The sequence below is a fragment of the Oncorhynchus gorbuscha genome, linkage group LG13, assembly GCF_021184085.1.
Source record: "Oncorhynchus gorbuscha isolate QuinsamMale2020 ecotype Even-year linkage group LG13, OgorEven_v1.0, whole genome shotgun sequence".
Classification (NCBI taxonomy): Eukaryota; Metazoa; Chordata; class Actinopteri; order Salmoniformes; family Salmonidae; genus Oncorhynchus; species Oncorhynchus gorbuscha.
Window position 1 is genome coordinate 50914058 of NC_060185.1, and position 22418 is coordinate 50936475.

At 41.8% G+C, this 22418-nt stretch overlaps 1 protein-coding gene across 5 annotated transcripts in view; it reads right to left on the reverse strand.

Annotated features, from left to right (window-relative positions):
• The window catches only part of LOC123993106 (rho guanine nucleotide exchange factor 12-like), a 71815-nt gene that overhangs the window by 18768 nt on the left and 30629 nt on the right, over positions 1-22418 (reverse strand). For 2 of the 5 annotated variants that reach the window (XM_046294893.1, XM_046294892.1), the window contains exons 3-14: positions 14306-14326; positions 13490-13584; positions 7018-7074; positions 6100-6198; positions 4852-4901; positions 3969-4026; positions 3518-3720; positions 3202-3279; positions 2337-2456; positions 844-960; positions 490-627; positions 85-183 (exon numbers count right to left, since the gene is read on the reverse strand). In XM_046294893.1, coding sequence (XP_046150849.1) covers positions 85-183; positions 490-627; positions 844-960; positions 2337-2456; positions 3202-3279; positions 3518-3720; positions 3969-4026; positions 4852-4901; positions 6100-6198; positions 7018-7074; positions 13490-13584; positions 14306-14326 — 1135 coding nt within the window. The remainder of the gene's footprint in view (positions 1-84; positions 184-489; positions 628-843; positions 961-2336; positions 2457-3201; positions 3280-3517; positions 3721-3968; positions 4027-4851; positions 4902-6099; positions 6199-7017; positions 7075-13489; positions 13585-14305; positions 14327-22418) is intronic. The other 3 variants (XM_046294894.1, XM_046294896.1, XM_046294895.1) reach the window with 3 other exon arrangements.

The window sequence follows — 22418 nt, forward strand, 5'->3', positions numbered from 1 at the left end:
GTTAAAAAACAAACGTTTGGTTCGATAGGCCATAATGCAAAGTAGTTATATTTTCACCCTATTTTGGATGTATTTAGGGCCTACCTGTTCTTGATCAGAGTCAAAGTAGTCATCCTCAGCTCCAATGATCTGGGAGACGAAGCGTGAGGAAGGGCTGTTTACAGCAGAGGGGGACAGCGAGTCCTGGAGGGGTGGGGAGAGGAGGAACACAGCCCTTAGACCTCGCACTCATTGAGCGTTGACTGCTCCGTTCTCTGAGTTAGCTAACAACCTCATATACCATCAAAGGGGTGTTTAATGAAGTTGGCTCCACATCTGCAGGGTGTGGGTCATGTTCATTAGACACCAAATGGAAGAAAATTGACTGAAACAGGGAGGGACAACCTGGACAAGTCCAATTAGAAACGCTCATTCTGGTTTTACGTGGCAAAACATTTAAGTGTTTTCAGTAGCATGCCCAAATGAACTTTAGCCAGGTCTCAATCTCACCAGGTCTGGAGTGTCTTCTGGGTCGGGGGAGTGGCAGGAGTTGAAGCTGTCTCGGGGCGTGCTCTTTGGGCTGTGGTAGGACAACATGTCTCTTTGGCACAGGCTCTCCGGGGAGGCAGCTGCAAAACTGCGGAGAACCTGCAAAAGGATAACATTTGGTAAGCTATCAAACATTCACCTAGCTAGACCTGGGTGGTGTTCCATTAGGAACCAAATGGAAGAAACTCAGCTGAAACAGGGAGGGATTATCTGGACAGTTCCAATAACAAACACTTGTTTGGGACACAGCAGTGGGTTGCGGGTTTGGGTTGTAGTGTACTGTCTGCTAGGTGTAAAACTGAAAGTAACACTTACAGGGGACATGGTACTGCTGCTCCACGAGAGGTCATTGCTACTGTCTCCCCTGGAGGAAGGGGTGTGGTCCATGTCCACCATGCTACCGTCATCTCCATCACCCAATTGCAGGGCATCCTTAGAATTATATCACAGTCAGTCACACGCAGAAAATATAAATATTCCCCATAATTGAAAGCGAAAACCAACAAGTATTTTGTATACATCTATATTGCCATGATTTCAACACACACAGTCTACAGAAATGGAGCAGAACATACACAGATCAACTACCTATAAATATCATTGCTTATGGCAAGGCTAAAACTCAGGCAAAAAGTTTGTCCTGGTAAGGTTACATAGTCCGGGAAAACTCATTGGACTGATTATGGCACTCACAGAAAACCATAGATTCTCACACTAGCTATTAGTTATTAATACTACATATTACACTAGCCAGAAGCCACTCCTGCGTTGTCTTGGTTGTGTGCTTAGGATCGTTGTCCTGTTGGAAGGTTACCCTTCACCTCAGTCTGAGGTCATGAGCGCTCTGGAGCAGGTTTTCATCAAGGATCTCTGTACTTTGCTCCGTTCATCTTTCCCTTGATCCTGACTAGTCTCTCAGTCCCTGCCGCTGAAAAACATCTCCACAGCATGATGCTGCCACCACCATTCTTCACAGTAGAGATGGTGCCAGGTTTCCTCCAGACGTGACGCTTAGCATTCAGGCCAAAGAGTTTCATCAGTTTCTCATAGTCAGAGACCTTTAGGTGCCTTTTGGTAAACTCCAAACGGGCTGTCATGTGCCTTTTACTAAGGGGTGGCTTCCATCTGGCCACTGTACCTTAAAGGCCTGATTGGAAGAGTGCTGCAGACACGGTTGTCCTTCTGGAAGGTTCTCCCATCTCCATAGAGGAACTCTGGAACTATGTCAGTGACCATCAGGTTATTGATCACCTCCCGGACCAAGGCCCTTCTCCACTGATTGCTCACTCTTTGTGGTTCCAAACTTCTTCCATTTAAGAATGATGGAGGCCACTGTGATCTTGGGGACCTTCAATGCTTGGTACCCTTCCCCAGATCTGTGCCTCGACACAATCCTGTCTCGGAGCTCAACAGACAATTCCTTCGACCTCATGACATGGTTTTTGCTCTGACATGCACTGTCAACTGTGAGACCTTATATAGACAGGTGTGTGCCTTTCCAAATCATGTCCAAATCAATTGAATTTACCACATGTGGACTCCAATCAAGTTGTAGAAAGATCACAGATGTGCGAAAGGTCTGAATAGTTATGTAAATAAGGTATTTCTGTTATTTTTTTTTTCTTCCTGTTTTTACTTTGTCATTACGGGGTATTGTGGACTATTAAGAAAAATGTTTTTATTGAATCCATTTTAGAATAAGGCTGTAATGTAACACAATGTGGAAAAGGGGAAGGGGTCTGAATACTTCCCGAATGCACTGTATAATATGTTTGTTTTATTGTTTTATTTGGGGGGATGCAAGTTACCTGTGCTCCTCCAGTGGCCTTACTGAGCTGCCACTGCAGCTGTGGAATGTGCTTCTTGGCTTCCTGGATGTCCTTCAGTAGTTTTGGCGTCGGATTCCTGCTGTACTCCTCCTTCATTGCCTGTAGGGAGGGAGAGAAGGAGGAAGGGCGGCAGAGACACTCAGTCAGACAGTCATTGGAATCCAAATTATTTTTAAAAGTATTTTGGACTTTGAACGGTATAGACTTGCACTCCTTTTCAAAGGTGTTTCTCAACACACTTGCTGTGGCTATACTGTCCTGACCCTGTCGTGTTTACACACGTAGCAGCAGTAAAGTGTGCTTAGTGGAGTGGGTAATGTGGCTCTGTGAAGCACAAGAGAGAGGGGAGGTGGTGGGGTTGACTGGTTCTCTTCTGAGTGGCTGTCTGCTAGAGTGACTGTTCTAGTCCAAAACCACAGGAAAAGTTCTTATAGTCAGTTATCAACACAAGCCACACACCAGTGTTGTTCTGAACGTCTCAAAACCTATTTGAATACAATTCTAGGACAAAGACCATGACTTCACATGCTTCAAAATGTAACCTCATCCAACTACAAAACATTGCTTTTCTTGACAGTATTTGACCTCGTATGTCCAGAGTGAGCAGTCTCTGAAAAACAATTCATAGACTAGGACCCGTATATATTCACCGTCTCGGGTAGAAGTGGTGATCTAGGATCAGGTCTCCATGAATTCTTAGTCATTATAATGTAAAAGGCTATACTAAAATAGCACTAAAATCAGCACCCCTACTCGGAGACACTTCATGATTATGGGCCCTGAATTTAGCATATGCCCAAATACTAAAAGAGATGGTTTCTCCTGCATCAGATAAAATGCTCACCTGCAAATCTTGTTGCTCCTTGGACAACATCTTCTGCAGGATGTCCACCTTTTGGCTGTGTACGCTGTTGTTCTCTTCCTGCACAATGGGAAGGAGACAAACAGCGCTTGATCAGGACATGGAACCAAACACACAGTAGAAGAAATTAAGTGAAGTAGCAAGGGAGAACAACAGAGTTTTAGTGAACAGACAAACAAACTATGGAAACAAACACTGAGGACAGACAGGCAAAGAGGGATGACATGGAGAAGATGGAGCACAAAGGAGGAATGCATCTCAGAAGACGGTAAAAGGCGAGGAGGAGGCGCTCTCATACCCAGATCGGTAGAGGAGAGGTGATGCGGTCATGGGGGCTGTATGGGCGCTCCCCCGTTGGCTGTCCAGGAGCGTTTGGAGAGGAGACAGGGGACGACCCAGCCTGGGGCCCCGGGAACCCCAGCTTAGCCTCGCACTCCGATAGGGGGATCTGGGGCAACCCAGGGGGTCGCCCCAACACTGTGAGGGCCACATAGGAGCCCGCTGAAGAAATAAGACGGATACGGAGATATGCTTTAAAAAAAAGGTGTATTCGGAATACTAGGCCTATTTCTGATTATCATTGCATGACTTTCCTAGCCTGGTCCCAGATCTATTTGTGCTGTATTAGCAACTTCTATGGTCTTTGGAACAACCACAGCAAAAGTATTAGTTGGAAATACAGCACAAATAGGAACCAGGCTATGACTTTCCGGTGTCAATTACGAACAATAAAACTTCACAATGCTTACATTTGATGAGCTTTACTACTTCCACGTGGTTTGAATGTGTTACTAGGGTCCCGTTCACCTGGAATGAAGTAAAACAGTCATAATGAGAAAATTCATTCAACGCTGCTTGGAAATCAAATGAGTTAATGTCCTGTCCGGCCTAATGTCAATTCAGTATTTCATTCATCCACCCCACTTCGCACACAACCCCAGTGACAGCAATGTTTAGGTTTTTGTGTTTTTTGATGGGATCCAACCAGCAGGTGGCATAGTGGAGCTGGTGTTTTGGCTAGAAGCCTCGGTTCACAAAACAAGCTGTGACTGGAGACTATAAGGAGATGGCAACAAGGCACCTGGGTCGTGATCAGTAACAATAACATCTTGTTATTGGATTTTCAACATTGCAGAACCAATTTCAACTTAAAAAGGGCAACTCCACCAATGTTCTAACTCATTATCTCATAATACCAGTGTCAACATGTGTGAAAACAGCACATTTCTAAGTGAGGAGCAGGAAAATACCCTTCCCTTGGGCTGAAAACTCGTTGCAGCTTTTGAAAATCTATTATCATTATTTAAAAAAAAAAACTTTTAATCCTACCCTGTGATGTCATGAAATGAGCCGATTATCAAAGTGTTTTGGAGTGCAATGTTCAACCCTGTGGTCCAAACGTGGTTGTGGGTCTTCCAGCCAGACAAAAAACCCAAACACAAAAGCACTCTGGGAAAGGATCAGGAAGAAACACTAGACTATTCTGGAGTAGCCAATGAAAAGTCCAGATCTAAATCACATCTGTAACCTATGGCAAGAGCTGAAACAGCAAACTTATTCGAGAATAGGAGTTATTTAAGAAAAGTGCACGGGTGCCAATATATTTGGCCGCAACTGTATAGATTAGTCTACCTTGATGATCCGGTCACCTGTCTGTACACCCGCACGCTCTGCAGCGCCATCTAGGAAACAGAGGGGACGAGAGTCAGGAAAACACAGAACAACCCTTTAGGGGGGAAAAATAACAGTGTATAAGATGAACAACGCCCAATATACCCATTACAATACCACTGTTTGCCCTATAAAAGTAATGTCGAAGTACATCGTATATCGTAACATATCGTACACCATAATTTGGGGCCTGGGTTTTTCCAGACCTAATCGGGAGGAACTCCGGGCCCCTAACCATCGCAGTGGTTGTGTGGTGCTGAAGGAGCCCATTAGGCTGCTCCTCCCCAGACATAGGGCTTTAGGAGCCAGAGAGGGGGTTCATTATGGGATAGGATTCAGAGGAATATTATAGGGTCAGGAGACAACCGAGACATAGGTGGCACCAGAAATGAGTGCCCGTGCCGTCACAACATAAACACCAGTGCGGCTTTGTACACGTCAGTCTGGAGCTTAGGCAAGCAGGCAGAAATTCCTACCATGTCACACTACTGCGTTATATGGGGAACTGTAATATAGCCCTGTCACAAAGAATATACAGGTATTTTAAAACATCTCAAATGTAACATTGAAAGTGTGGGGAAACAGAAATGTGACTGAAAGGAGTGATATAGCATAAACTTGTATATAAATGCAATACTGTATGTTAACACCTTTGGGCTGTGTATGGGATACTGAAAAGTAGCCTACACCACTTGTATCCGCAGCGTAGACAACAGCCTTCGTAACTTCAACTGGGAGAAACATTACCAAGCCCATCCATAATAATACACACACATTGAGACCCCGAGCTTCTCTTCCTCCCTAATGTGTGCAGCTCAGCATGCACACATCAGCCTCTATAAGGGAAAAGACAAGAGCTGCCTTGGATTCAGGGCCTGTTAGAATTCCCATCTCTCACACAGATGACATGGCAGTACACCAGAGCCTCAAACGAACTTCCTGGTTAGTTCCTGACTTTTTTTATACCAGTATTTGGCTGATGATCTGATGCTAAGATTTGGCCCTGAGACTATTGAGGATGAAAAGTAAGTGAAGGCAAAGACAACAGCTATTTCCATTGTGTGTGTGTGTGTGTGTGTGTGTGTGTGTGTGTGTGTGTGTGTGTGTGTGTGTGTGTGTGTGTGTGTGTGTGTGTGTGTGTGTGTGTGTGTGTGTGTGTGTGTGTGTGTGTGTGTGTGTGTGTGTGTGTGTGTGTGTGTGTGTCCTTACCTTCCTTGACGAGCTGCACAAAAACTGGGTTGTCTCCGCTCACCGTCAGCCCAAAGCCATTCTCATCTTTCTGAATGATCACACATCGCTGGACAAGCCCTTCGCAGGACAGAGAGAGAACAATGATTTCACAAACAGCGGCCTCAGATTCAGTTCGACGAAGGCCAGTTTGGTAGGTGAACCCAGACACCCAGTGGTGTCCTGTGAAAGGAGAGGTAGCAGGCCGAAAGAACAACACCGTGAACCGAGGGTGAAGGATTCAAATTAAGACGACCACTGCACTCATTGGTCACTGTAAAGGTTAGGGTCAAATAATTGCAGAGATTTCTTGAAATCTGTAGGCTAATGTACATACTGCTGTTAGCGAGTGGAGAGTTAGTAGAACAGTGTATGTAGAGGGTTGAGATGTCAAGGCACTGCAATCAAAACCACACAAAAAGTCATTGAAACAGAAGGGCACGCACACGCAGGGACACACACAAACACGTGCATGCTTGATGCGCACACACACCTAGACCTCTTGTACTGGGAGATGAGGGAAGACAGGTGTTTGGAGGGCAATGAGGTAGTAATTAACTGGGCTGGAGAGGGTCAGGGAGTGGGAAAACTAGTACTGTGCCCTCCTTGAGCTCTTCCAACAGGCAGGCTGTGCTTGCCTGGGTCTTGTAGGGGAGAGCCATGCTCATGACATTCAAAACAAAAGAGGCTGGGTCAGGCGAGATTTGAGCTCCAGGCTGGGGGAGGGTTTTGAATCGGGAGGAGCAGAGGGGGTCAGAGTGAGAGAGTGTGTGAGAGAGAGAGAGAGAGAGAGAGAGAGAGAGAGAGAGAGAGAGAGAGAGAGAGAGAGAGAGAGAGAGGGCGAGAGAAACAGCCAGCAGAGAGGCAGGCAGCTAGCGACACCAACCAGGAGCAGCTTACCACAGGACTCGGGCTTCCCCTCCACTAGAACACAGTCACTCTTCTGCACCAGAACGTCTGGCCCACCAGAATGCAGGCGGGCAGGCAGACCAACACAACACCCAACAGAACAACAACCAGCGCAAAAAGGAAAAAAAGAGACAAATAAAAAGAAAGGAAATTATAGGAGAAAACATGGAGACAGAGAAATCTAAATAAAACATTAGCTAATAAATAATGGGATGGAATGACAGGAGTGTAGCTGTCTGAGTATGAATGAAATAGGTAGCTAAGACATTACGTTTGACTACACCTACATGTTTTAATTACACCAGTTGAAATGTAGGCCTATCACAGGATTGGAACCTAATTTAAAAACAGCATAGATTTCATAGCTTGTCATCATTTTTTTTTTTAAACAATACGGTGCAGTGTCCGATTTGGATGCTGGGGGGCAAGGATACCCCCAGCCCCACTAAACCATTGACAACTACGTTGTTAACTATTTGGTTGTAACATCATAACCTCTTGAAGAGCATAGTAGGAAGTATCAGTTATATAGCCGGTAACTATCTGCATGTTATTCATGAACTGTAAACACCAAGTGATCATGCAATTTCAGCTACATGAGGGTAGCCTATCCATTTGGCATGTAGCTAGCTAGCTAAGCAAACAACATGTGCTATTTTGCATGTTTCATCAGAGATTAGGCTTTTATAAAGAGCTCGTCGTGGGCAAGTCCTCGTCCTGGTAAAATTGTCAGTTGGACTATTCTCATCATCACTATAGATAGAAAGCAAATCAAACAATATTTGGATATAACCGTCTAGTTTATCTCCTGAAAGTTATCTTGTTTAATTAGCCATATTGACGTGATGTTATTAGCTAGCTAGCCAACTTGACATGGTCCATCAATCAATGTAGCCCATCATGTCTGTCAGCAGCAAGCGTGACTAAATACTCTTAAAAACAATGTTGAAAAGGGGATGTTAAGTAAATTCGCTATGTAGGCCTACATTGGTTGGAGAAAAGTACGTTAGGTCTACTTACCACTATGTTTAGCCAACTGTACAACGTGTCTACCGGTAGCTTGCAAAGTAAACATTATCAGCTAACAGTACATAGGAAAATGCACCCTTCTGCTGCTTGACAGGTAGAGCCCACAAGGATGGGAAATGAACCTAAACCACTTATACTTGGCAGGTGTAGTTAACTTTTATTTTATATCACTCAAACATCCAATTAATGTGGCCAATATTGAGAGATATATCTTGAGGTTACCCTCACGTATCTGAAATGAGATGATCAATTGATGTTCACTAATCATGAAATGCATGTAGTTGCTTGTTGTATAACTCTGATGATAGAGCTAATGTGACAAATAGTTTTGCATGGAATAATCAGACATTTTTTTATTCTGACTCTGCTCTTCAATAGGTGATGATAGTACAACCAAATAGTTAACATTTCTTTAAACATCTCTTGAAAACAGCACGCAGTTGTCAATGGTTTTAGCAGAGCTGGGAGTTTCCTTGACCCCCCCCCCAGCAGGCAAATTGAACACCCTGCATCTTATTGTGGCGTTTTATTGATGCTGACATATATACAATTTGTAAAAGTAATATCTTACATGATATTTCAAAGATGCTTACATCAACAAATTTAGCTAGCATCTGGGCATTTCCATCTAAAAGGAGCCACGAACACCAACATGTGAAGTTCATAGGAGCATATCAAGTTGGCTGTCAAATGAAAGCTAAGATTCTATATTTTTGTGAAATGAAGGCATATATACATTTTTCAACCATTTCCCATCCTAGAAATGGAATAAGCAAAAGCTTGATTTCTGGTCAAACAGATGGAAAAGGGGACTAAGACAACATCTAACATAAAAATTCTTAAAGGGTATTAGAAATACATCAAAACACAATAATGTTGAAGTAAAGACCCCTGCCAACTAATATCAACAATTCAATTTAGTTTTGGAGAAAGTTTTTGCATTCTGTAAGTTTAAGAAACATTGCCTTGTGCCTTCAAATTCCATTACGGAAAATCCACAATATCTTTAAGATATTTTCTAATCAACTACATCATGAGGGGGGAGGATAATGAAAGTGCACAAAAATAACAAGGTAGACCTACCAATTAGTTAGTGATTTTACTGACAAAGTTCTGATTCCAAATCGGTAACGGAATTACAGAAAAATCTGTAATGGAATTACTGCAGTTGAATTAGCTACAATGGGAAATCATAGAAACCACAGTTGGGTCACCTGCTACTGTCCTCCCTTCCACTGGCATACTGTTATGTTCAGCTCATAACTGTTATCTTTCTGTCATCTAGTAGTCAAAGCAAGACTGTCAAAACCCACTCTTTCTCCTCTCCCGGCCCTTACTGACACTTACTATAACACCTACCGCCTACCCTTCAGCACCCCTCATTACTGGCTCAATAACCCACATTTTAAATGTAACATCGGGAAATATTCTAAAAGTATGAAAGGCAGCTTATGTGCGTGCTGGCAGTGGGGATCAATGTTCCCTAAAATGTTTTTGGGCACTGAGCAAATTTTAGGTCTCGTGAGCGGAAACATGAACATTGTGAGAATTATGTGCAACTTCCGGTGCGCGTTTATAGTGAACACTTAGGCTGTACCCTTACAGTTTTAGACAGTAGCCAATAGGCTATTGTGGCCGTTTGAGCATAATGTAGGCCTACCAACAAAACAAATGGAGCAAATCCCATAACATTTTCACGTGGAAATATCTTTGGAATTCTATATACAGTAGCCTATATGCGATGTTCATTGTATGCCTACATTGCATGACACTTTTAAAAACATTTTTACATTATGTAGGGCTTGACATTAACTTTTTGTTTTGGTCTGCAACACCAAGCCTTTTCACAATTGCAGTCTGATTTCCAAGTGCTACAGAAGTCACTCTTCGATCTTAGTACTTAACGCAAACCAAACAAAAAACATGCTATTTTCTAGGTCCCATAACTTAGACTTAAGCGACCTAGAATTTACTAGCCTGAACAGAACACAAATTGAACGAGTTCCCTCTTATAAATATCTTAATATCTGCCTAGATGATAAATTGCCATTTTAAATTAAATGTTTCTGAGCTGGTAAAGAAATTCAAGATCAAAATTGGATTATTTTACAGCAGTAGAGCATGTCTGTCTTTTGATAATAGTAAGGAAGTTGTCCAGACCACTTTTGTCTGTTTTAGATTACGGGGATATAATCTACATGCACGTAGCAGCTTCCACACTTAAACTTCTAGATGCTGTTTTCCATTGTGCCCTTAGACTCATTACTAGTGATAATTTTAGAACTCACCACTGTGTATTGTATCAAAAGGTGGGTTGGGCATCTCTTTATGTAAGACGAGAGCAGCGTTCCCTTTAGTTTATTTACAAAGCGCTCTGGCAGAAACTTCGGATGTATCTGACAACACTCGTCAAGGTCAAAACAATAGGATACAATACAAGAACACAAGATTAGATGGTGCTATAGGTTCCAAGGGTGGCTTCTGATTTAGGGAGAGCTGCTTTTGGTTTTTATGCTCCACAGATGTGTAATGTGTTTCAGGGGAGGCTCAGGCTTGAATGCATGTTGCCCTTTAGGGGATTTAAAACAATGGGGAACGCTCTATGTGAAGATTGTGTTAGTTTATGATCTACTTTTGTAATGTAGTATTTTATTATGTTTTGTACTGATGTGTGTGTTTGTACCGCGCATGGCTCATTTGGAAAATGAAAATAGTCTCAATATGACACCCTGCCAAAATAAATTTACAGTAATAAGCATTCTCACCCACTAGAGTAGAGTACAGTATAATGTACTATATATATATATCTACAGTACTGTACTGTGCTGCAGGGGTATTCGACTGCAGGGGGTCCTCAAAGGAAAAATTATTATTATTATTATTATAAAATAATAATATAAATAATAATATAAAAAATAATTACAAAACTACAGTGTAGAAAATATAACATTCTTTCTAATGATGCCAACTTTATTTCTCAACTCCTGATAGAGGAAATTACACTAATTGGAGCCAATTACACTCACTTCAGTATCTAGCATAGGCTTTGGAAAAGCACCCACAAATAGGCCACCAGTGCAGCAAGTGCCGTTGGCTAGCTGACTAAACTCCACCATGGTGAGTCTTGTCACAACACAACTGACTTGCTCAAAAGCATTAAAAGGAAAGAAATTCCACAAATGTACTTTTAATAAAGGCACACCTGTTAACTGAAATGCATTCCAGGTGGCTACCTCATGAAGCTGGTTGAGAGAATGCCAAGAGTGTGCAAAGCTGTCATCGAGGAAAAGGGTGGCTATTTGAAGAATCTCAAATATAAAATATTTTTTGATTTGTGTCACACTTTTTTTTGGTTACTACACAAATCCATATGTGTTATTTCATAGTTGTTGTCTTCACTATTATTCTACAATGTAGAAAACTGTAAAAAATAAATAAAGGAAAACCCTTGAATGAGTAGGTGTCCCCAAAATTTTGACTGGTACTGTATATTAATATCCAGAATTATGCATTGCTGTATAGTACAGATCAGAGACCCATGATGTAATTCCATAACAGTAAATCCGTTACTGGATGTAAATCCACTTCACCTACTGTCGTTCAAAAACCATAATAATGTTTTTTCAAATTCAACGTGTCATGTCATAGCTGACACTCCTTTCTACAGACATCTTCGGAGCAAATATTGAACAACGTTTAAAAAAAAAAACATTATTTATTACCGTAAATCTTTTCACAAACTTTACATCTGCACAGTTCTTCCAGTAAATGTATTTTTGTGAAATGTTCTGTGTAAATTGTCTTTGTGCATAGAGTTGTATGGTTTGTTAAACTTTGAATTCAATGGTTTTTGTTTGGCATACATTTGAAAGAATCAAAGCGTAATTCCGTTACTGTGGAATTGCCCATCTCGACTCATTAAAACTAGTGATCCGAGACAGCGCCATGCAAAAGTGTTCATACCGCCTTGGATTTCTTCACATTTTATTGTTACAAAGAGCTGAATACTTATGCAATGACTATATTTTAGTTATTTAATTTAATATTAATTTAAAAAAAATGTTGATACATTTTAATCAAACTTTGTATCAAGAAAATGTGAAGAAATCCAAGGGGTATGAATACTTTTGCAAGGCACTGTATAGAGAAAGCCAGGGTGCCTTTTTTAGGCTATGGGCAACATATTCATAGTGCAAAATAATTGTACAAAGTGCAAAACTCAAGCTGGCAGCGACAATAGAGAGTTAAAATGGTAGTATTCTATCCAAACCCAAATCCAATCTCAAGTACACTCGTTATTGTTAACTATTAACATGCCAGTGAAAGATCATGTCTTGAGACTAGCACTGAGACAATTGACTTAAACCCCAAAAAACTGCCAATTCATTTAGATCACGTTAAAGAAAGATGATGGCGCTTGAAAACTATTTGGGGATATCATTGTTAGGAACTAGGAATCATGCAACACAAAAAGGCAAGCCAAAAGGTGAAATACAGAGTAAGAAATGTGGACATGCAAACAGGGGTAAAGAAAAGTCCATCGGAATGAAACCTCACCCAATCTCTAATTTTTCAACCGGAATAATCATTTGATAATATTACTCCACTAAAGATTGGAAGTCATTGGGGGCGCCAGGTAGCCTCGTGGTTAGAGTGTTGGACTAGTAACTGAATGGTTGCAAGATCAAATCCCCGAACTGACAAGGTAAAAAAATAAAATAATCTGTCTTTCTGTCATTCTTAACCCACTGTTTCTAGGCCGTCATTGAAAATAAGAATTTGTTCTTAACTGACTTGCCTAGTTAAATAAAGGTTAAATAAAGTTAAAATAAAAAAATATCTAAAATGGCTTGCTCCTTCTCTAGAGCGTGGGCCTAAACATCAGAAGAAAGTGAACAACCACTCCGAGACCTGTCTTGGGGAACCTCTCGCTGAACACGTCTTGTCCATTTTCGTTTAGTCATTCTGAGATAAGTTGGAGGGCATGAGAATTCTATCTTTAAATCGCCCTGGTTGTTTGATGAGAATAAAAAGAGAGCTAGTGACGAGTCATCATACCCAAACATAATCCGTGCCTTTTCTCTTATACGCCCAGATTTCAAAAGTGTGAATGAACAAAAAAGTTGTCTGGTGTTTTTTCACTTGGCATTAAGGACACCAAACAGTTTGTGTACAATAACACTGAACAGAAGATGTGATTGTGCACAACAAAGATCTGCGCATAATCAAATAGAGCAAGACTTCTGCAAGACCTGTTAAAGACATAGTGGCCTTAAAGGTTCAGAAATTCAGGAGCAGAGATAAAAAATAAACAGTGCATATCCACACAGTGAACATGAAGCATAGTGCATAGCATACACCATCGACTCTCACAATCCCATCATGCCGATTGCAAACCATTCATCTGTACGTGTGTGTGTGTCAGAAGGTTTACCTGTAGGGTCAAACTCATGTGAAGAGGAGACTGCCGGTTTATCGCTTTTGGGTTTCTTGTCAGGGGGGTGGTCTTTACTGAGAATGCTACTGCTTCTGAAAAGAGAGAGCTTTGTAAAAAAACATCGGAAAAACATAAACCATAAGAGTTAACCTGATGAGAATTAAGGAGCACAGCAACTGTGCTATCGAAGAACACAATATGTTACTTGTGAGCCGCTACTAGGCGTACAACACTGACAACTGTCCTTTTCTATAGGAAACATAACAATTTAAATGTCGTGGAGTACCACCAATGACTGCAGTGCCGATGGGAATATCCACAAGCATAAAACAGAGAAACTCAATTGTTCACTCAATGGCCACCCCATCAACGACGAGGTGACATCTTATGAATCATGATAATAACTGCATTTGACAGATGATCTTGGACTTTCTGTGCTGCTGAGAGGGTCTGTAAGAGCTGGAGGAGCGAGTGAATGGGCCCTCGTCAGAGGAATGTCGTAAGGCCAGAGCGTGGGCCCTGCTCTGCATACATGTGGCTGTAAAAGGCCTCTGTTTTCTCGCCGGACTAGGCAGAGATGGGCCGTGCTAAAAGGACCCCTTTGTCCCCCTCCCATGAACTCAGTGAGGAGGACCACTGTGTGTGTGTGTGTGGCAGGCAGGCTTCTCCTAAAGACCGCTTCATTTCCTTCATCTGGCCTGTGTCTTCTGTTAGTGGTTAGGCCTAAAACTTTACTTCTGTGTTGGGTAGAAACGTCAGGAACACAGGTATAAAACAGCTTACCGCTTGGTTGTATGAAATTAGGTTTCTTACCTGTTTGCTTTATTGGAAAACCTGCAAGGCAAAAGAGGGGAGAGTGTCAATCATCAACATAATCCGATTCGAGCAACATCACAGAGTGATGACAACATCAGCAGACAGCAGATTCAAACAAGAACATGTAAGCCTGTACAGTACACTGCAGGTACTTTGCAAGGGGTTTTGGGAGCAGCAAAAACAATAGACTGGCGCTGGTAAACATCATAATCCTGGTGAAACTACACCAAGCTTTCTTTAACACAGACAGCAGCAGCTAAAAGATTAAAGGCTTTTCCAGGTCAAATCCCCCCCCCCTCTCAGATCTTGTCCAATTGTGTCCTTTACAGTTCAAAAACAGACCACTGTCATGATCATAAAATCTGAGTCATGCTCTGCTCAGTCTGTCGACTGGGATGCAGACTGGCTGGCTGCTTGTAGTGCCTTGCAGGGATTAGTGTCCATAAGTGGGGTAGGGGGTAAAGTAGGGAATCAATTGAAATAGGGAACTTTTCTAGAGAAGCATTGGTTGCTTGATTGGAAGGGCTAAGACCATTAATCACAATGATTGACTTTAAAATACAAAAAGCAGATTCTATGCTGTTCATTTCAGCTCCATCACATCAATAATGAGGCATGTTCCAGCAGTTTGAGTCTTCTCATGGGGAACCAACAGACGAGGAACTGTCATTGATCTTTGCTGGCCAATGTGTGGATTCGGCTAGTTCTTTAGAAGTTAATTTCCTGTGGCATGCGGAAGGCCGAATAGGAGCTTCAGCTAGCCATTATAGCTTACGTTAGCATTGGTAACTAAGTACCAATGCTAATAATTTGAATGATCCATTTTTATAACCCAAATTAATAAATAGGCTATCTATCCCATGAAGGATAAAAAAAATAAAAACCATATCATGCCATTTTCCCCCTTTTTATTTTCCTTAAACAATGGCCCTGACCCAGACTTGGGGGGAAAGCCAACCTCACCAGCCCCAGCACCAAGGCTGAAAACAGGGACAGATTCCCAGAAAGAATGAGCACTCCTGGCATAGCTCCCGTTTCCTGAGTTAGAAACGTCCAGGCTGCAGAGGTAGCAGGCAGCACTGCAGCTCCGAGGAGAAAAAGCAGCACCCGTCAGGATTTGGAAAAACTCACTCATTCCCTATTAACTTTTTAAGCTTGCTTCAGTTGTCAGCAAACAGTGCTAAGCCGGCATTATCACAGGGTCCAGGAAGTGAAAGAGACCACTTGAAGGATTAGCCATTATGATCCAGTTAAGTAGGGCCCTATAAAATCTGTTGAATGTTTTTGCCTTATTCTCCCCAAATTCAGTTCCCTCCATTTTGTTTTTCCAGGTTTCTGTTTCCCCCTGTTTTTTCAGGTTTTCGCTCAAAAATCACAAGATTTTAATAGAAAAACGATTAACTTGGATTTTCTAAGTCCACAACTATGCTTAAAACCACATCAGATGACCACTTTTGGGGTCTGGGAAAATTGGTATATAGCTGTGTTTTTGTAGTGCAAGTGATGGTAGAGTTCACGAAACAAATGCCCACTGGATTGATGCAAATAAATCATGATATAATTCTACCAGGTAAGCATAGGCTAACGTAGTTGACATTAACGCTTTCCAGCCCATTCATTCAAAATAAATCTGAAACATGTTTCCGATGGTTGTGACATCAATATCTCTGCAATACAATAAAGAATCTTTTCATAAAACCCCTCTTTTGATGGGTTAATGCAGACATTGTAACCCATCAGAGTCGAAGCCATGTCTTAGCCAAGGGAGGGGGGTTTCGACTAAGCTACATGGAATTATTTTAAGGTCATACGATAACTAACTAGACTACCAACACAGGCTAAGTCAGTCACCCAAAACAAAGCAAGATAGGATCTAATTCAAGTAGGCCGTCATCTGTTTGATTTTAACGTTTTCTTTGATAACGGTACAAAATAAAATGCATTTGTCATTAGTTATTAGACCTAAAAACAAACTGGCCAGTGATTATATTTTGTCCCTAGCGAAACAGCCAAAAGAGACAGGGGTGCTGTGAAGGAAAATTGAGTGGCTAGCTATATTTTACTAGCCAGTCATATCCCCTAGCTAGATGACTACATGGCTATATCTCATTAATTGTCTGTTTATCTGTGATATGATTCATATAAAATATTAAGCTTTCTGGCTGTTGATTGCAAGAATGTAACGTTATAGTCTAAGCCTTTTGATAATCGCTTATTAATAATAGACTTTGTGTTGGTCAGCTTGGTAACGAAATGATTCTGGTCTAGCTGGTTTGTTACTTTGCTACTTACATGGTCATATGATTTCAGTTATGGACTATCAGATATGCAATTGATAACTTGTGGATACACTTCACTTTTCATTGATGATTTCCTTTTTTATTTACATAAATGTATTTCGGAATTTAACTTTGTTAATCTTAGGCTATTCTTTGGAGGGGTTGTCACTGATTTACATTTAAAAAAAAAATCATTTTCATTGTTTGTCTTTATGTCTTAGAAATGGACAGAGACCAGCACTAGCGGATAATGCACTTCCTGTCCTTGAGGAGGAGGACACTGACGGCAGATGAGCTGCGGGGACCATGAAGGCATGGCCTTCTTAGAGGAAGATGACCTTAAGGCTGAGCTACTCGGAAAAGACGAGGATGAAGAGAATGAAATCAGCCTCTCAGCCAAGCTCTTCAACTGGAAGGCAACTATAAATGACATGTTATTGTTATGTATCATCAGGCCTTGATATATTGGACAAGGACCATGTTTTTTTTAATTATAAATAATTAAGTATACTAACAATTATCTATTTTCTCTCATCTTGTCTTTACGTTCGTGCTCCACATCCCCGTAACTGTAAATACACCGTCTTGCCCAATAGCATGTTTCAGTCCTATGATAATGTTGATACATAGGTACCGGAATCTATCCCTTTCAGGTCAGAACGTCCAGTTGGTTTAGATCTAGGTAGTAGGACCTTCATTGATACTGGGGTACAAAGTCTCTCCAGGGTTCTAGGGTAATCGCTTCAAAGCTCTGTTGACTGCTTTACATGTTGTGGATACTGCCTCTGAGGATAATGCAGTTAGGCTTAGAAAACCACAGTACTTACTGGACCACCTGAGAAAGATTCGTTAAGAGCTATATCAGCACACCACAATGAAGCCACAGATGAGTGTTTTAAATTATGGGTCATTGCTTGTTCTGACAGAGGCTACATTTTAAATGTCCATGTTTACACCGGCAGTTGGGATGGTTGTGGTTGACTTTCAAAAGTGGGAGCATCAAACTGAGGGTGGGGATATGCATTTGTGTAGGTTAGATGGCAATGCATTGGCCATACAGTGGAGAGAGACACGTACTGACACTTGCCTTTCCAAATTTCCAAATGCAAAGGATTCCACTCAAGTAAATAGGCTAGAGGATGATGTTTGGAATAGGAAAGTGGGTCTGCCAGCCTGCTGTAATCCACGATTAAAATAAACAGATGGGTGGAGTTGACAAGTCTGATCCAAGTGATGAACTCCTACAATGTTTTACAGAAAACACTTTTTACACTGTATTCACATTGCAGTTGTCAAACTGTTTACTGACAGATTACATTCCGAAAGTACTTTGCTCATCGGTTAGGAGGTATTGACGTTAATGACAGGTATCCATCTTTCAACACACCTTTGTCTGTGAAAACTGTAAGCTCATCTTTTCAGACACAGCACGTGCCTAGTCTACAGGCCCCCTCTAGAAATTGTTACAGGAAAGATAAAGGACAACAGGACCCGGTTTGTTTGTGTGGCACTTGAATACGAGGGCAAGCGGTTTTGCATCGGAGAGGACCGAAATTGTTTACGGTTGTGGCATTCCAGTGACGGACTCATTGCGGAAAAAGGCACTAGTAAAAAGGGACTCAGATGTAGCTCAGATATTAAGTGGTAATTTTGCCTCTCTTGTATGTTTCCCTTTCCTGTATGTTTCTTCTCCCTTGCATGTTCTCCCTTTCTTCATGACGAATGGCCTTGGAGATATAAAGGACTTGGAAATGTAATGACTGTAAAGTAATGCAGTGCTTTTGGAATTGTTCCCGTTCTGAATCTTTGTGTGGTAGAAAATATGCTAGTTGAATGTAGAAATTGAAGATGTAGAAGCCAATTGTTGATATATTCCTTGTTTTGTTTCAGATTTTGTAATCACAGTAAAAATGTTGATTAAAGTAGCCCTGAAATGAATGCTTTATCATATTATGGTTATGATAGCGATATAAATTAGTCTTCATTTTCAGGCTTGTATGAGAAAATGTATTCCCTCTAATATTATTATTGTTTTATTAATACACAGCTCAAAAAAATAAAGGGAACCACTAAAATAACACATCCTAGTTCTGAATGAATGAAATATTCTTATTAAATACTTTTTTCTTTACATAGTTGAATGTGCTGACAACAAAATCACACAAAAATGATCAATGGAAATCAAATTTATCAACCGATGGAGGTCTGGATTTGGAGTCACTACAGGTTGATCCAACTTTGATGTAATGTCCTTAAAACAAGTCAAAATTAGGCTCAGTAGTGTGTTTGGCCTCCACGTGCCTGTATGACCTCCCTACAACGCCTGCTCCTGATGAAGTGGTGGATGGTCTCCTGAGGGATCTCCTCGCAGACCTGGACAAAAGCATCTGCCAACTCCTGGACAGTCTGTGGTGCAACGCGGCGTTAGTGGATGGAGCGAGACATGATGACCCAGATGTGCTCAATTGGATTCAGGTCTGGGTAACGGGCGGGCCAGTCCATAGCATCAATGCCTTCCTCTTGCAGGAACTGCTGACACACTCCAGCCACATGAGGTCGAGCATTGTCTTGCATTAGGAGGAACCCAGGGCCAACCGCACCAGCATATGGTCTCACAAGGGGTCTGAGGATCTCATCTCGGTACCTAATGGCAGTCAGGCTACTTCTGGCGAGCACATGGAGGGCTGTGCGGCACCCCAAAGAAATGCCACCCCACACCATGACTGACCCACCGCCAAACCGGTCATGCTGGAGGATGTTGCAGGCAGCAGAACGTTCTCCACGGCATCTCCAGACTGTCACGTCTGTCACATGTGCTCAGTGTGAACCTGCTTTCATCTGTGGAGAGCACAGGGCGCCAGTGGCGAATTTTCCAATCTTGGTGTTCTCTGGCAAATGCCAAACGTCCTGCACGGTATTGGGCTGTAAGCACAACCCCCACCTCTGGACGTCGGGCCCTCATACCACCCTCATGGAGTCTGTTTCTGACCGTTTGAGCAGACACATGCACATTTGTGGCCTGCTGGAGGTCATTTTGCAGGGCTCTGGCAGTGACAAAGGCGGAGGTAGCGGTCCTGCTGGGTTGTTGTCCTCCTACGGCCTCCTCCACGTCTCCTGATGTACTGGCCTGTCTCCTGGTAGCGCCTCCATGCTCTGGACACTACGCTGACAGACACAGCAAACCTTCTTGCCACAGCTCGCATTGATGTCCCATCCTGGATGAGCTGCACTACCTGAGTCACTTGTGTGGGTTGTAGACTCCATCTCATGCTACCACTAAAGTGAAAGCACTGCCAGCATTCAAAAGTGACCAAAACATCAGCCAGGAAGCATAGGAACTGAGAAGTGGTCTGTGGTCACCACCTGCAGAACCACTCCTTTATTGGATGTTGTCTTGCTAATTGCCTATAATTTCCACCTGTTGTCTATTCCATTTGCACAACAGCATGTGAAATTTATTGTCAATCAGTGTTGCTTCCTAAGTGGACAGTTTGATTTCACAGAAGTGTGATTGACTTGGAGTTACATTGTGTTGTTTAAGTGTTCCCTTTATTTTTTCGAGCAGTGTATTATATCACTTGTTTGTCTTTCCTTATCATATGTAAAACTATATGCTATTTGTTTTTTTTGAGGGCCAGATATGTGTTTAATATACTATCCAGATAAGATAAGTGTCCGATCACAGAAAAATATAACAGGTCACAAAAACATCTTACTCATTCACAGTAAAAGGTATTTCTATTCTGATTTCAAATGATCAAACATTACAAAATAAGACTCCGTTCGCCATCAGAAAGTTAGGCAAATGGCAGTTTTTGGGGAGAAAAGCATTGATTTTCATATAAGATACACAAGTGTTTTTTCTTGACTGATTACAATTTGATTGATGTGGTGCTATTGTATGTCAGATCACTTGAAAGAGCGGTTTCTCAGATTTCAAAATACGTATCATGGCTTCATTCAAGGTTTGACACCAGCAAATTATTCTCATTTACGCACACAGGAGTGACGATCCAGTAAAAAAATTGAACATTTGGGAAAGTTTTCCATCTACCAGAAGACTCTTCATTAGCATCATCGCCACCTGCTACACTAAAGTGGTAGACGCGAGCACAACACATACACAGACGGGGAATTATTGTTGCCTTCTCAGAAAGTGGCAAGAAATATAAAACACCGATGCATTCCATTCATGTCTTATGATAAACATGGGCAAATTAATTACTTTTCAATACATTTAGTTAATTCCCTAAGTTCAACTTTTATTTACAGTGCATTTAGAAAGTTTTCAGATCCTTTTGCTTTTTCCACATTGTTACATTAAAGCCTTATTCTAAAATGCATTAAATGAAATGTTTTACTCAATACCTCTATGACAAAGCAAAAACAGGTTTTAGAAATACCTTATTTACTTAAGTATTCAGATCCTTTGCTATGAGACTTGAAATTGAGCTCAGGTGCATCCTGTTTCCATTGATCATCCTTGAGATGTTTTTACAACTAGATTGAAGTCCACCTGTGGTAAATTCAATTGATTGGATATGATTTGGAAAGAAACACACCTGTCTATATGAGGTCCCAAGCAATGTGGTCGAATGAATTGTCCGTAGAGCGCCGAGACAGGATTGTGTCGAGGCACAGATCTGGGGAAGTGTATGTGTACAAGAGCACAGTGACCACCATAAGTCTTAAATGGAAGAAGTTTGGAACTACCAAGACTCATCCTCGAGCTGGCCGGCCAAACTGAGCAATCGGGAGAGACCCGATGGTCACTTTGATAAAGCTCCAGAGATCCTCTGTGGAGATGGGCGAACCTTCCAGGAGGACAACCATCTCTGAGGCACTCCAGCAATGAGGCCTTTATGGTAGAATATATATATATATATATATATATATATGCCATTTAGCAGACGCTTTTATCCAAAGCGACTTACAGTCATGTGTGCATACATTCTACGTATGGGTGATCCCGGGAATCGAACCCACTACCCTGGCGTTACAAGCGCCATGCTCTACCAACTGAGCTACAGAATGGCCAGACGGAAGCCACTCCTCAGTAAAAGGCACATGACAGCCCACTTGGATTTGGCCAAAAGGCCCCTAAAGGACTCTCAGACCATGAGAAACAAGATTCTCTGGTCTGATGAAACCAAGATTGAACTCTATGGCCTGAATGCCAAGCGTCACGTCTGGAGGAAACATGGTGGTGGCAGCACCATACTGTGGGGATGTTTTTCAGCGGCAGGGACTGGGAGACGAGTCAGGATCTAGGGAAAGATGAAAGAAGTAAAATACAGAGAGATTCTTGATGAAAACTTGCTCCAGAGCACTCAGGACGTCAGACTGGGGTGAAGGTTCACCTTCCAACAGGACAACAACCCGGAGCACACAACCAAGACAACGCAGGAATAGCTTCGGGTCAGGTGTCAAAGTCCTTGAGTGGCCCAGCCAGAGCCCAGCCCAATCTGATCGAACATCTCTGGAGAGATCAGAAAACATCTGTGCAGCAACTGCAAAGAGGAATGGGAGAAACTGCCCAAATACAGGTGTGCCAAACTTGTAGTGTCATACTCAAGAAAACTCAAGGTTGTAATCGCTGCCAATGGTGCTTCAACAAAGTACAGAGTGAAGGGTCTGAATACTTATGTAAATGTAATTTCAGTTAAAAAATGTTCATACATGTTTAAAAAACAGTTTTTGCTTTGTCATTATGGAGTATTGGGTCGTTTGATGAGGATTTTTTAGAGTAAAGCTGTAACCTTTTTGCCCTTGTTTTACCAGGTAAGTTGACTGAACACATTCTCATTTACAACAATGACCTGGGGAATAGT